Source organism: Atractosteus spatula, chromosome 27 (assembly GCF_055471065.1).
Source record: "Atractosteus spatula isolate fAtrSpa1 chromosome 27, fAtrSpa1.hap1, whole genome shotgun sequence".
In the NCBI taxonomy this organism is placed as follows: domain Eukaryota; kingdom Metazoa; phylum Chordata; class Actinopteri; order Semionotiformes; family Lepisosteidae; genus Atractosteus; species Atractosteus spatula.
The window spans coordinates 5875327-5886979 of NC_142732.1; the positions used below are offsets into that span (position 1 = coordinate 5875327).

At 38.4% G+C, this 11653-nt stretch overlaps 2 protein-coding genes across 2 annotated transcripts in view; one reads left to right on the top strand and one right to left on the bottom strand.

The window, feature by feature from the left end:
- Nucleotides 1-7351, bottom strand: part of tyw1 (tRNA-yW synthesizing protein 1 homolog (S. cerevisiae)) — a 68527-nt gene extending 61176 nt beyond the window's left edge. The window contains exons 1-7 of the mRNA XM_088907244.1: nt 7137-7351; nt 6182-6315; nt 5335-5469; nt 4435-4536; nt 2909-3103; nt 1388-1675; nt 357-476 (exon numbers count right to left, since the gene is read on the bottom strand). Of these exons, the coding sequence (XP_088763370.1) occupies nt 357-476; nt 1388-1675; nt 2909-3103; nt 4435-4536; nt 5335-5469; nt 6182-6315; nt 7137-7209 (1047 nt within the window). The 5' untranslated portion in view covers nt 7210-7351. The remainder of the gene's footprint in view (nt 1-356; nt 477-1387; nt 1676-2908; nt 3104-4434; nt 4537-5334; nt 5470-6181; nt 6316-7136) is intronic.
- A 31-nt stretch (nt 7352-7382) lies between these two features.
- Nucleotides 7383-11548, top strand: sbds (SBDS ribosome maturation factor). Its single transcript, XM_088906741.1, has 5 exons — nt 7383-7864; nt 8315-8444; nt 9024-9224; nt 9830-9994; nt 10461-11548. Exons 1-5 carry the CDS (start codon nt 7737-7739, stop codon nt 10587-10589), a joined length of 753 nt encoding a protein of 250 aa, XP_088762867.1. The 5' UTR covers nt 7383-7736; the 3' UTR covers nt 10590-11548.
- The last annotated feature ends 105 nt before the right edge of the window (nt 11549-11653 follow it).

The following is an 11653-nucleotide window of genomic DNA, read 5'->3' on the forward strand; positions in this document are numbered from 1 at the left end:
CTCACGTTCAGGATCCCCAAAGAGTCTATTTAACAGGCTTGTTAAAACAGAAACTGCAGAAAAAGGGATCTCATCCTTTGTAGTTTGTAGAACAGAAAAGCAGTAAAAAAAATTAATTAGAATTTGCAATTCAATTATGCGTGTGGAAGAAACCTTAAAAAATACAGCAATGCTTTCATGTTGAAATATCAATATTTCAATATCAAACGGTGAAATCACAATATCAATACAGCCGGCTAAATTATCACATCAAGAACTTCTAAATGTTACAGGCCTGGCTTGAAATATTACACTGACCACCACGAAATTGACTTTAAAGGTGATAAGATAAATGCTGCCTTTTAGAAAGCACTCACCTTGGCTTTCTTCACTTGATTCATGACTTGGCCCAGATCCTCCACGTCAATCACAGGCCCATGAGTGGCGACTTCATCTTGGGTGAAGTCTTCCTCGCTGCTGGTCTCAAACAACTCCTCCTACAAGAACAGAGGCACTGTGAACTCTTCAAGTTCCTTCACTGCGTCCCTGGACTTCCAGAAGAATAAAACTGCACTCGCCACTATTCAGTCTTTGCAAAAAAAACTCTAAATTCCGACTGCTACCTTTAAAAAAATTTCAGCATGTGCCAATGAACTAGTGCCAATGAATAGTAAAAGTAGCAACCCAAGAGTAAAACACTTCATTTTAAATGCGCATGAAATCTCTGGATCTTTTAAAAACTAAAAAGGTACCGTGTATTACGCCATGTAAAAGGAACATCAAAGACTCAATTTTACACCTGGAAGGAAATCTGAAAGTCCAGAACAAGCAGTCTAGCCCCTTTGATTCCGAAATCTACAAAACATTTCCCCAGAATCTCGGAACACTGTGTTCATACAAGTTCTGGCATTTACTGACTGACTGGAAGAAATCCCACGCTGTTTTAGTGGACCACAGTTGCTGGCCACGCTTCTTTGGTGTTTTCGATGCTACAGCTCTGAAATCTCTGGAAGGCTGGAAGTATTGCTAAAGATAACAGTCATCCTGGTTTCTCGCTTTTCTCTCCCCTGCCCTCTGGTAAGCATTATAGGAGCATAAAGGCACGAGCCTCCAGATTCAGAGACAGTTTCTCTCGCAAGCTGTCAGATTATTAAACTCTCCACCTACCACTAACTCAGGTTTTTTTTTTCAATCTGCTTGTACTGACTTGTATTTACATTGTACGCTATTTAACTTTGTTGTTGTGGCTGCTGCTGTGTTGATGTTTTGGTGTTTTTGGGGTGGTTTTTTTGGCGTCGTCTTTGCATTGGAGCGTACGTGCAAATGAGCTCTTCATTGCACCTGTGCATATGACAAACAAACTGAACTGGACTGGACAGGGCAGCAGTGGGCTGGACTGAAGGCACACCTCCGAGCTGTGCTCCTCTTTGCCAGGGGAGGACTCCGATTCCTCCTCCGCGGGCTGCTGGTGCTTCTTCTTGTTCTTGCACCTCCCCGATTTGCACTTCTTGCCGCAGGACTTCTTCTCCCCCTTAGCGAGGCTCTGCAGGCGGGTCAGGAACCTGGACTTCCAGGCAGCAAAGTCGGCCTCTATACTGCCATGTCTGCTCTTCACCACGTTGCAGTCGCCTTCGCCGCGGGTCATGATGCGCGAAGCACTCAGCATCCACAGCCACTTGTCCATGTTCTTGCACACCTGAGGGACACCATCAGCAGGGGGGGGGTTGGGGACACCAGGGCAGAAACTTTTCATTTCTTTCTCCTGCCATCTTTCATTCGTTCTTGTAGTGTTATTTACAGTGTTTACAAAAGGTACCAACGCTGCAATTAAACAGGTGTCCTATAGGCAATAAGACTGCTAATTAGCCAACCTGTAGCTCCTTAGCAAATCACCTGTAATGGCTACATGGACACACAATTCTCACTATATTCAGCATAACTGCACTACATGTATATATTGCACACACCATGGACACATAACAGCTCTACTCACATTGAGTTTTATTCAATTTCAAAAATGTAACCTCAATTTTGTGATTTTTGTGTTTTTGTGAATTTTTGTGATTTTTGTGATTCTTGTAATTTTTGTGAGCTCGCAGAAAAAGACATTTCATTGCCAGCAACTACTGCTGCACGCCGTATAGTTGTGCATTTGATAAATAAACTTTGATTTGATTTGATTCGGTTTGATTTGATTTTATACACTTCAACCTCAGGAGAACAAGAAAAGTAGATTTTTAAATTTACATGTCTCGAGGGCACCAAAGAAATCATCTTTCTACCCAGATGACATAATTTAGATCTCACAAACTGCAATTAAGACACCACAATCTTAAAGTCTTCAAGAGAACTCTGACTAACGCACACGCTACATCTCTGTATAGTCTGTCAGCCTCTCCTAAGCTGTGTTATCTAATCACTTTCCCATTGTTTGTGGCTTTTCACTAATATTGCCCTCACACAATCCAGACACCACATTAAAAAGACAGTATGTGTGAGTCATGTAATAATTAGTGTAAGTACCCTATTCAAACAAACTTTTATTTTTCACAAGGAAAAGCCTCTGGGCATAATCAGTGTGTTTCTATCATTACACTTAAGACTGCTGCAGAGCTATGACACTGCTTTACAAAAAGAACATCCAGCTCATTTTCAGAGGGTTTCTTCTTCCATCTTTTTGATGGGTGTTTCCTCTTAAAACATTCTCAGCAAAAGAAAACAAACAATAAAACTGAATGAATATTTAGCAAAAGAGTCCTACAGTAAAAAACATCACTAATACCATCCATCATTCAATCTCTGTTTCTGTACACAGAGAAATTTTAGTTTTCCTATGCTATCTGTAAATATATTTCAGGGAGATTTCAATTAAATATACATAGATATAACAGTACTCGAGGCTACAGCAAATAAATGGTTATATTTTTACCGTATTGTAGTGGCTGGAATACACAGAGTTCCCCAGACCGAAGACTGCATATCTCATGCCTTTGAGATAGGTATTTCCATATCTGAAATCTGTGGATGTCTCCTCCAGCCACTTACAAAACCAAAGGGCATTTTCTGTGGGTTTACCATCAGTGTAAGTAGCGAACAGAAACACACAAACTGACTTGCTTGTAGCCTGGAAAAAAAGAAATAGAAAAAATTAAAAGGACTGTGTTATGAGTGAATGCATAATAGCAGTGAAACTAAATTCAGCACTAAGAGAACAGGCTGCCAGTTCGGCTGAGAAAATAAGGTTCTGTAGGTGAAGATGCAAAACGCCATCAGATCACTTTGCTAGGTAAGAAGGATCAAGGAGAGAAAGGAAAAGAGCAGTGTATTGAACTGCAGCGAGTTTTAATCATATGTGGAATGTAATGCAGAGCACCATCCCCTTGTCAACTAATTAGAGCACTCATCTGCAAGACAAGTTTCCACAGAAAAAGGTCAACCTCCATTGCACACCATTGTCACAGAAAAGATAAGGTCGTTTGGCATATTCTATGTGATGCACCATAACTGATCACGGATGACCAGAGAATCAATGGGTATAATGCAAAGGAACAAGTAATAGGTTTATTCTATGCTGAAAAGAGAAGAAAGAAAACACAAAGTTTTGGCCGTGGAGCCTAATGTCTATCTGGCAGAATCCAGTTAAGCTGTTACAAGACGTCATCGCTCTTGATAAAATTTTCCATCTTGAGCATTCAGTGTAACAAATCCCTTGAAACTGGGTGAAATATGCCACCCCAGCATATCAATAATTCATTTCAAAGGTAACATACTGCCCACCCTAAAACTGGATATTGACAGAAATAATATCCAATAGCCTGACATGGGACCAACCACGCAATATATCAGCTAGGCAGCTACAGTAGGAATTGTTGTATATATTTTCAAATTTAAAATCTCGGGCACTGCTTTCAACCATTTTCCCAATTTTCAATAGTGTTTTACTGCAATGTACTCAGCAGAAAAAAACAGTGCTGTCAACACCCACTAAGCTCTAGCTAGGAAAAGGAAAAGCAAACTTTGGGCCCTTTTGTAGCTCAATAGAGTTGGATGAGGCTCAAAGATATACAGTTAATAACTGTGTTATTAAGTGTATCAATGTTTCCCAGTTTTATTCCAATTCATATTAACCATATTCTTTGGAATACGTCAAAGAAGTCAGAAATATTACCAACTACCAATGCTACAACAGGGTTGACAGAAAAAGATAACAATCATTTGGACACAATGATTCCATATAAACGACAGTTTAAATCAAGCAAATCTACTTTTTTAGCAACTGGATATAGTTGGGCACAATTAGATTGACTTAAAATCAATGTTAAAAAATTGTGTTTTACAGTGTCCAGAAAGTCATGCACAACTTCACATGCACAGCAACTAAGCACAAAAAGCTCTTCTGATCCCAAGCCTGATGCCCATGTAAAGAATTAACCACCAGAGCTCTTACACACTCACCTCTTCTGCCAAACTGTCATCTGGATCATAATCTTTCACATCAATCACTTCTGAAGGCAGGCCTAGGGACTGCACATCTATAGAAAGATCTTCAGCGAAGCCCTGTACACATGCAACACAGATTCCCACAGTCAGCACTTTCACTGAATCCCATTAAAGAGCTTTCCACCTTACTATAAAAGAGAAAATGGGCTTTAATATACTGACCTACTTTCGTGAGGTTATAGCGCTGAACTGTTCCAGTCTACAGCTTACTTAGTGGGTAGAAACGAAATTACTTTCGTCATGAATTTTAGAAGAACTGCTTTTTTTAGCCTGGCTTAGAGACTTTGAGGGCTGACAAAATACACAACCACTGGCAAATGTACCTAAGATAAGCTGTGCAAGTGAAATTGGTTACCTCAGCCTTTCCATGTCAACATGCATCTTAGTAATTAAAGTTCTTTAGAAATACATCAGGTTTTGCAGACTCTAAAACGTACAATGGCTCATTCTTAACTAAGGCAATTCAGCAGCAGTTTTTGCTTCACCGAGGAATGTTTTTGTAGGTCTTATTTTAAATGCAACTCCCCTACAACACAGAACTGCACCTACTATGTTTTAACAAACTCCTTTGTAATGCATTTTAAAAAATAAATGTAGCAGGGCTGTACACCAAGTCTCAAGATCATGACACAAAATGAAAACAGAGGTTCTCAATATAATTGAGCAAATCATCAATGGTAACAAATAAAAAACTCAACTTAAAGTGTTACAAAATTCAATACGGACTCAACATCCAATTACATGCAATTCCAGCTATATAAGCAACATATGACCAAGATAGTTCAGGTGGTTCCATATTACCAAGACAGGCAATATTGCCTCTAATTTAAGACTTGAATTCAAAATTCCTTTTACCTTTGCTGTTCCGGTCTGAGAACCATAGAATATCTTCACCCCTGAGACATAAACTTTGTTGACCTTTTCAGCCACAATCCCTTTCTCTTTTTTATTCTTGGGGTTCTGAGCCAGGGTGCTACTTACTCCTTTATTCTTACAAAGACAAAAATGAACAAAGCATTCAGAAGTAAATCGAAAACATTTATCAAATTCTCTTTTAGTTAGCATCGCACTTTGCCCAATGCACAAATAAAGGTTAATTCATTCAGTAAATCAATTACAGAGGTCCGCATAGCAGACACGAAAACACAGCCTGATAATGGAGAATATGCAAAACATAATTAAAACACAGGAGCAGAAGACATTCCACTTAATTGTTTTTTTTTCCCAGCTCCCTCACAGATAAACGAGCAGTCAAATCTTTTAGACTAATTTCTCCCTAATCAGGGCTCATCAGTGCACTGCAGACATGTCTTGACTTTGCTCTTGATACCATTCTGTTTCTTTTTTAACATCCAGCTCCAGTTATTGCCAAGCAATTGTGTGCCCAGGTTAGGGTGAGCTACCAAAAAAAAGATAATGGCATCACCTCTGTCACCTCTGTGATTTCCATTTTTTAACACCATTAACAGGTGATTTGCATATAATCAATCTAAGTAAAAGCCAATAAGTCTGTTAATTACAAGAAAATTATGAGTTAAAAACAAAAGAACAAGCACTGAGATAGTTTTATTACTGTTTAACAGTTTATGAGGTCAGCACAGTATGTTGTAATGTTTAAGGATAAATCAGATCAATACTGTTTATTTATATTAAAAAAAAACAAAACTGCAAAACAATTTGGCTGACAATTTAAAGCAATTACCTCCTTCTTTGTAACCATCTGAAAAGTAAACCAGACAGCAATGCAGACAGCTGCCACAGAGTACACAAAGAATCTGTTCTGCCATGCTGACATGAAACAGGAGTGAAAATAGCCCCATCCATCCTTCCAGTTGTCTGCAAATCAAATTTAGAAAACAGTATATTTTTCCACACAAATTCAAGATAAAGTTATGCTTGTACCATCCTTTAATTTGTTTAAAATATGCACAAAGATGCACAAAAAACAAAGACGAATAAATAGCTTATGGAATAATTGTTTTCAGCTTAGATATTTTTCTAGGTCTATTACATATAGTTGTCTGCAACTATATTCTGTTATATTCATCAATTTCCCTATGGGATTAATAAAGTATTATCTATCTATATAGGTTACATATTTTCAAAATATCAAATCCGTTTGAATTCATGAATTCAGAATTCAAGCAATACTGTGCTAATACACATCCAATACAGTAGTGATGTGCCCGAGACGCTCATATAAATTTCAGCTATACCTATATTATTCACTACTTTTCAAAAATACTTACCACCATACACAATAAAATGTAATACCTACAGCTATAAAATACAGCAATGTGTATAACTTGGTAAAGTTTGGAATAATTATCGAATAATCGCTTCAATTTCATACTTTATGAAATTCATGTAAACCTTTCCTCCCGTTTAGGAAACAGGCGTTTCAAGATGATCAAACACATGTTCAGCGACATAGTTCCCAGCGATTTAAAAGACAGGTAACATGCTCACGTGACTGATCTCTTCCGAAACCTAGGTACAGGTAATGCAGCTGTAGTTAGGTTTCAATAGAGTGTTGCCTTTTTATCTTAACGGTGTTTTACGGCTAAAAACTAATTTCATATGACTTTTTCCCCAAAGTTTTGGACTATGTCTTTTAACATTTACACCCCAATTTTGCGAGCTTTGTCATCACTTACCCTCAGTTTCAGCAGCAAACGTGACTAAAATCAGATCACACAAGATGTGAGAAACCCAAAGCAACATAATCATTACACCTTCAAACCTCTATAATTGTTATCAAAATATCATATCTACAATCAATACTCGATATCAAAACCTAAAATGTGCAGCAGCATAAATTCAAGACCAAGCCAACACATTCCATAAGGGGGCAGCCATACTGTTTGAAATAAGGAATGATGGGATATTCAAAAATACTTTATTTAAAACATTGGTGTGTGAGGTGCTTTTCAGGCCACTTGACGTGTACGTCTAAAATGTTTACTGTATTACCTAGATATATGACTCAGTAGTGGGTATTTCACAGGTCAGTGTAAATCTATCAATAATGTTTATATTCATTCGACTGAGAACGTGATACGAAAAATAACAATTTTCGTGGGTGTTCCAGCGGAACGGTTTTAGTTTTCTGCCGTTTCCCTTCGGAGCTATATGTTGAAAGACACAGCAAAGCGAAGGCGTGAATTTCATGTGATGACCGAGTAAATACTGGTAAACGCAGAACAAGAAAACAGTACAGGCGGTTTGTTATTGCTCACGAATAAAACGACGGGAAAATGTCGATTTTCACGCCCACAAACCAGATTCGGCTCACGAATGTGGCCGTTGTGCGGATGAAGAAAGGAGGAAAAAGATTTGAGATCGCCTGCTACAAAAATAAAGTGATGAGCTGGAGATCGGGAGCGTAAGTATTGAACTTCACAGTTACATGTCATTTCTTTCAAGACTTACTGGTCCACACTACCGACCTTTAATGAGTAGTTAGAGTAAATATAGGAATGTACTGCTATTTTAAGTAAAGTGGAGTTCAGTTTTCATCCCGACAGTTGCGCCTGTTTTGTTGTCCGCACTACTTCGCTTTCACTACTATCAGTAGTACATTGAACAGTTTTTGGGCAGTGTGGTGATGCAGACTTATACGTAGATGCAATTTTAAAAATAGTTTTACAATAACGCATTTGTTTTGTTAGCTACTGATATTATCATTGTCAACAGCAACAGGCAACCAGCTTTCACTACTTGAGCAAACTTAAGCTGAACTGAAAGATAATCAGACTTCCCTGATTCAGTTGTCTGATAATTCAGTCAAGTATTTGTAATATATTTTAAACATTAAAACATTTGCTTTTTGCAGAGAGAAGGATCTTGACGAAGTTCTGCAGACGAGTACAGTTTTCGTTAATGTGTCCAAGGGTCAGGTGGCAAAGAAGGAAGATCTGTCAAAAGCGTTTGAAACTGATGACCTGACAGAGATATGTAAACAAGTGAGTAATCACTTGAATAAGAATAAAACAAATCCATTCCTGCTCTTTAGACACAGTACAATTTTCATTCCATATGAAATGAATCACCTGTTAACCTCCTCACTTTTGAGTTTTCTCAGTGTTGCATTATCCAGGCAATATGGAGAATTCTCATCCCTTTATTCAAGTTTATGCTGTACCTCTGCCAGTAGCAGGCACATCACAAAAACCTCCAAGAGGTGTAAACCAGGGTCTAAACTATGACATACATAAGAATGAAAAAAATCGGATTTATGCATTTTGAAACTTAGGTCAAAGACCAAATTCTAAAATTGTTTCACAAACAATCACCTGTTAATTAATGATGAGGATATGTGTATCTTATCATAGGGTAGGGGATACAAAACAAGTCAACTGAGCACCTCCATCTCCTGAATTGTTCAGGTCCAGAAATCAGTCTAATGATTTCTCCCACAGGCAAAGATGTGTGGAGATTTTAATTAAAATGAATGAATAATGTCATTTCATGTAGGAAACCGCTTTCTTTCAAAGCAACTGATTGCTGGGGATTGAATGATCAAGCTGTTCTGTCTTTTTAAGATTCTGGCCAAAGGTGAGCTGCAGGTTTCAGATAAGGAACGTCACAGTCAGCTGGAGCAGATGTTCAGGGATATTGCAACTATAGTGGCGGAGAAGTGTGTGAACCCAGAGACCAAGCGACCCTACACAGTGATCCTGATCGAACGAGCGATGAAGGACATCCACTACTCTGTCAAAGCCAACAAGAGCACCAAGCAGCAGGTGACAATTGCTTTCTTTGGCATTCCAGTGCCAAAATTCGGGATTCTTTAGCTCTTCTTTTGGCAGCTGTGCATCCATCTATCCGCTTCTTTCAATACGTGGAGTTGCGGAGGAGCCGGAGTCTTATCTCGGCAAGCAAGAGGCGCAGGCGGGTCAACCCTAGACACCAGTCCATCACGGGGCACACACACCCATGCAAACACGGGGAGACTGTACAAACTCCATCATACCTCAATTGCTGGTTTCCTCTATTTCAACTACAATAATATTAGCTGTGGTATTCCATTTATTACAAATTTAAAAAATCTTCCACCCTCCTGTACTCTTAGGTGTAACAGAGCAGCTTGTAATAATTACACCTGTTTATTGAATGCTGAATTAAATTCAACCTTCACTTCACATCTAGATAAATTTCCCCTATTCCCATCCAGCTCTGAGAGAGCTGAAAGGGCCCAGGTACATTTCACAAGGAGGTCTTCATATTTCCTCATAAAATCAGTTTTTTAAAGTAACAGAATTGGACACAAAGCCATTCTATCCTCAGGACCCACAGGTTTTGTCTCTGCTGAGCTTTTTCTTCCTAAGGGTGACTCTTCCCCTTTCAGGCCCTGGAGGTAATTAGGCAGCTGAAAGAGTCCATGCAGATCCAGCGAGCTCACATGAGGCTGCGCTTCATCCTGCCAGCCAAGGAGGGCAAGAAGCTGAAAGAGAAACTCAAGCCTCTCATTAAGGTGATTGAGAGTGAAGACTTTGATGAGCAGCTGGAAATGGTAAGAGCAAAAAAAAATTACTAAATAACTAGTAAATTAGTAAATGACTAAATAAATTTTATAAATAAATAAAAAGACACTGTGAGGTCCCATAGTCCGATATACATGGTTTTGTGAAATTCAGACTGCATTAGTTACAATTGAAGTATAACCATAATAAATTAGAAACCACCAGGACAAACACACCGCACTTTGGAAACTGTGATTATCACAGGTGCAGTCATTTGCACAATAAGGCACTTGGCCTTCCTAACAGGAAGAAAAATGAAATTGTTAGCATGAGCTGAAAAGTGATATATACACCAAGAGAATAAGGATATCTGTAAGCATCCAGAAAATAACACTGTCATCTGCTGTTTGTAAAGATTCTATGGCAGTTGCATTCTACCACAAAAACAAACAGATGTCTCTAGTCCAGTAGTATAAGGAGACTCGCATAATATCTGAATCATTTTCCATCCCACAGGTGTGCCTGATTGACCCGGGCTGTTTCCGAGAGATTGACGAGCTGATCCGCTGTGACACCAAGGGCAAAGGTACCCTGGAGGTGCTCAGTCTGAAGGACGTGGAAGAAGGAGATGAAAAATTTGAGTAGACAAGCCACAACTCCAAGCCTCCAGCTCCCTTGAGCTACAGTAGCTGTAAAAACTAAGCTCCTATTAAACTGAAAATATACAGAAATATATTTTATATGAATGAATATATTATTGCTGCATTTCAAATGAAAAGCCCTTTGAAAGTAATTTTCAAAAGATGTTTATTACAAATGTTTGTATTGGATCTTAAGATTATTTTTTGTTAAGTTTTCTTCAGACTTTTCAACTTGAGTATAAATTAGTGCAGTGTGTGGAATGTGGTAAAATCAGGAATGGTGTGTGATGATAAGGTCAAAAACACAACTGACATCTAGATAAGTATTTGAGTGATGACCATTGTTTTCAGTGCTGATGATCTTCCATCTAAGTACCTTTAATGTTTGAACTAATGTCCTCTTATTATACTGTGGATATATTTGCTTTTAGCATGTGATAGCATATGCCTCATTATGAAGAATGCTGAAGTACTGTAGGCCTTGACATACTTTCACATCGCAGTAAAGGCACTTAAATGAAACTAATTCAACTCACCAGTTTTAGTTTCTTACTGAACCAGCTGTAATGTGATGTCACATAATTCTGATTAAAATAGGTGCTGTGGTGAAGTGTTTTGCATCAACCTAATGTTTTCTCCAAATCTGATAGCAGGATTATTCCTCTTCACAAATCAGTGCATTGTTGTTCCCAACATTTGCACCTATTTCTCCAGTTTACACCCATATATAGATAACGCATTGAAGTTCAGATTGGTTCAGTAACTAAGGGCTATCTCCTGTAGGACAGGAAGAGAGACAAACTACTGGACAGGGTACTAAACAAGCCCATAAACCAGAATACCCTTGAATCTTTCCTGGTAGTGCTAACCAATATAAGAGTAAAACAGTTTGTTTTCAGTTCATATCACAAACACTTATAAATATTTAAACCTTTCAAACCTTAAATAAAATGTTTAAAACAATCTTGCAGAGTATGGTCTTTTCTGCCACCTAAATATACACATAATTACCAACCTGAGAGGTAACCAATATGAATGTACACTAAAAGGTCTATAGGCAATGGTATC

What these genes read in the sequence shown, in the direction of transcription:
- sbds (XM_088906741.1), top strand. Translation starts at nt 7,737, where the DNA reads ATGTCGATTTTCACGCCCACAAACCAGATTCGGCTCACGAATGTGGCC. An exon ending in ATGAGCTGGAGATCGGGAGC is followed by an intron (nt 7,865 to 8,314) that starts GTAAGTATTGAA and finishes TGCTTTTTGCAG; the next exon opens with AGAGAAGGATCTTGACGAAG. An exon ending in TTGATGAGCAGCTGGAAATG is followed by an intron (nt 9,995 to 10,460) that starts GTAAGAGCAAAA and finishes TCCATCCCACAG; the next exon opens with GTGTGCCTGATTGACCCGGG.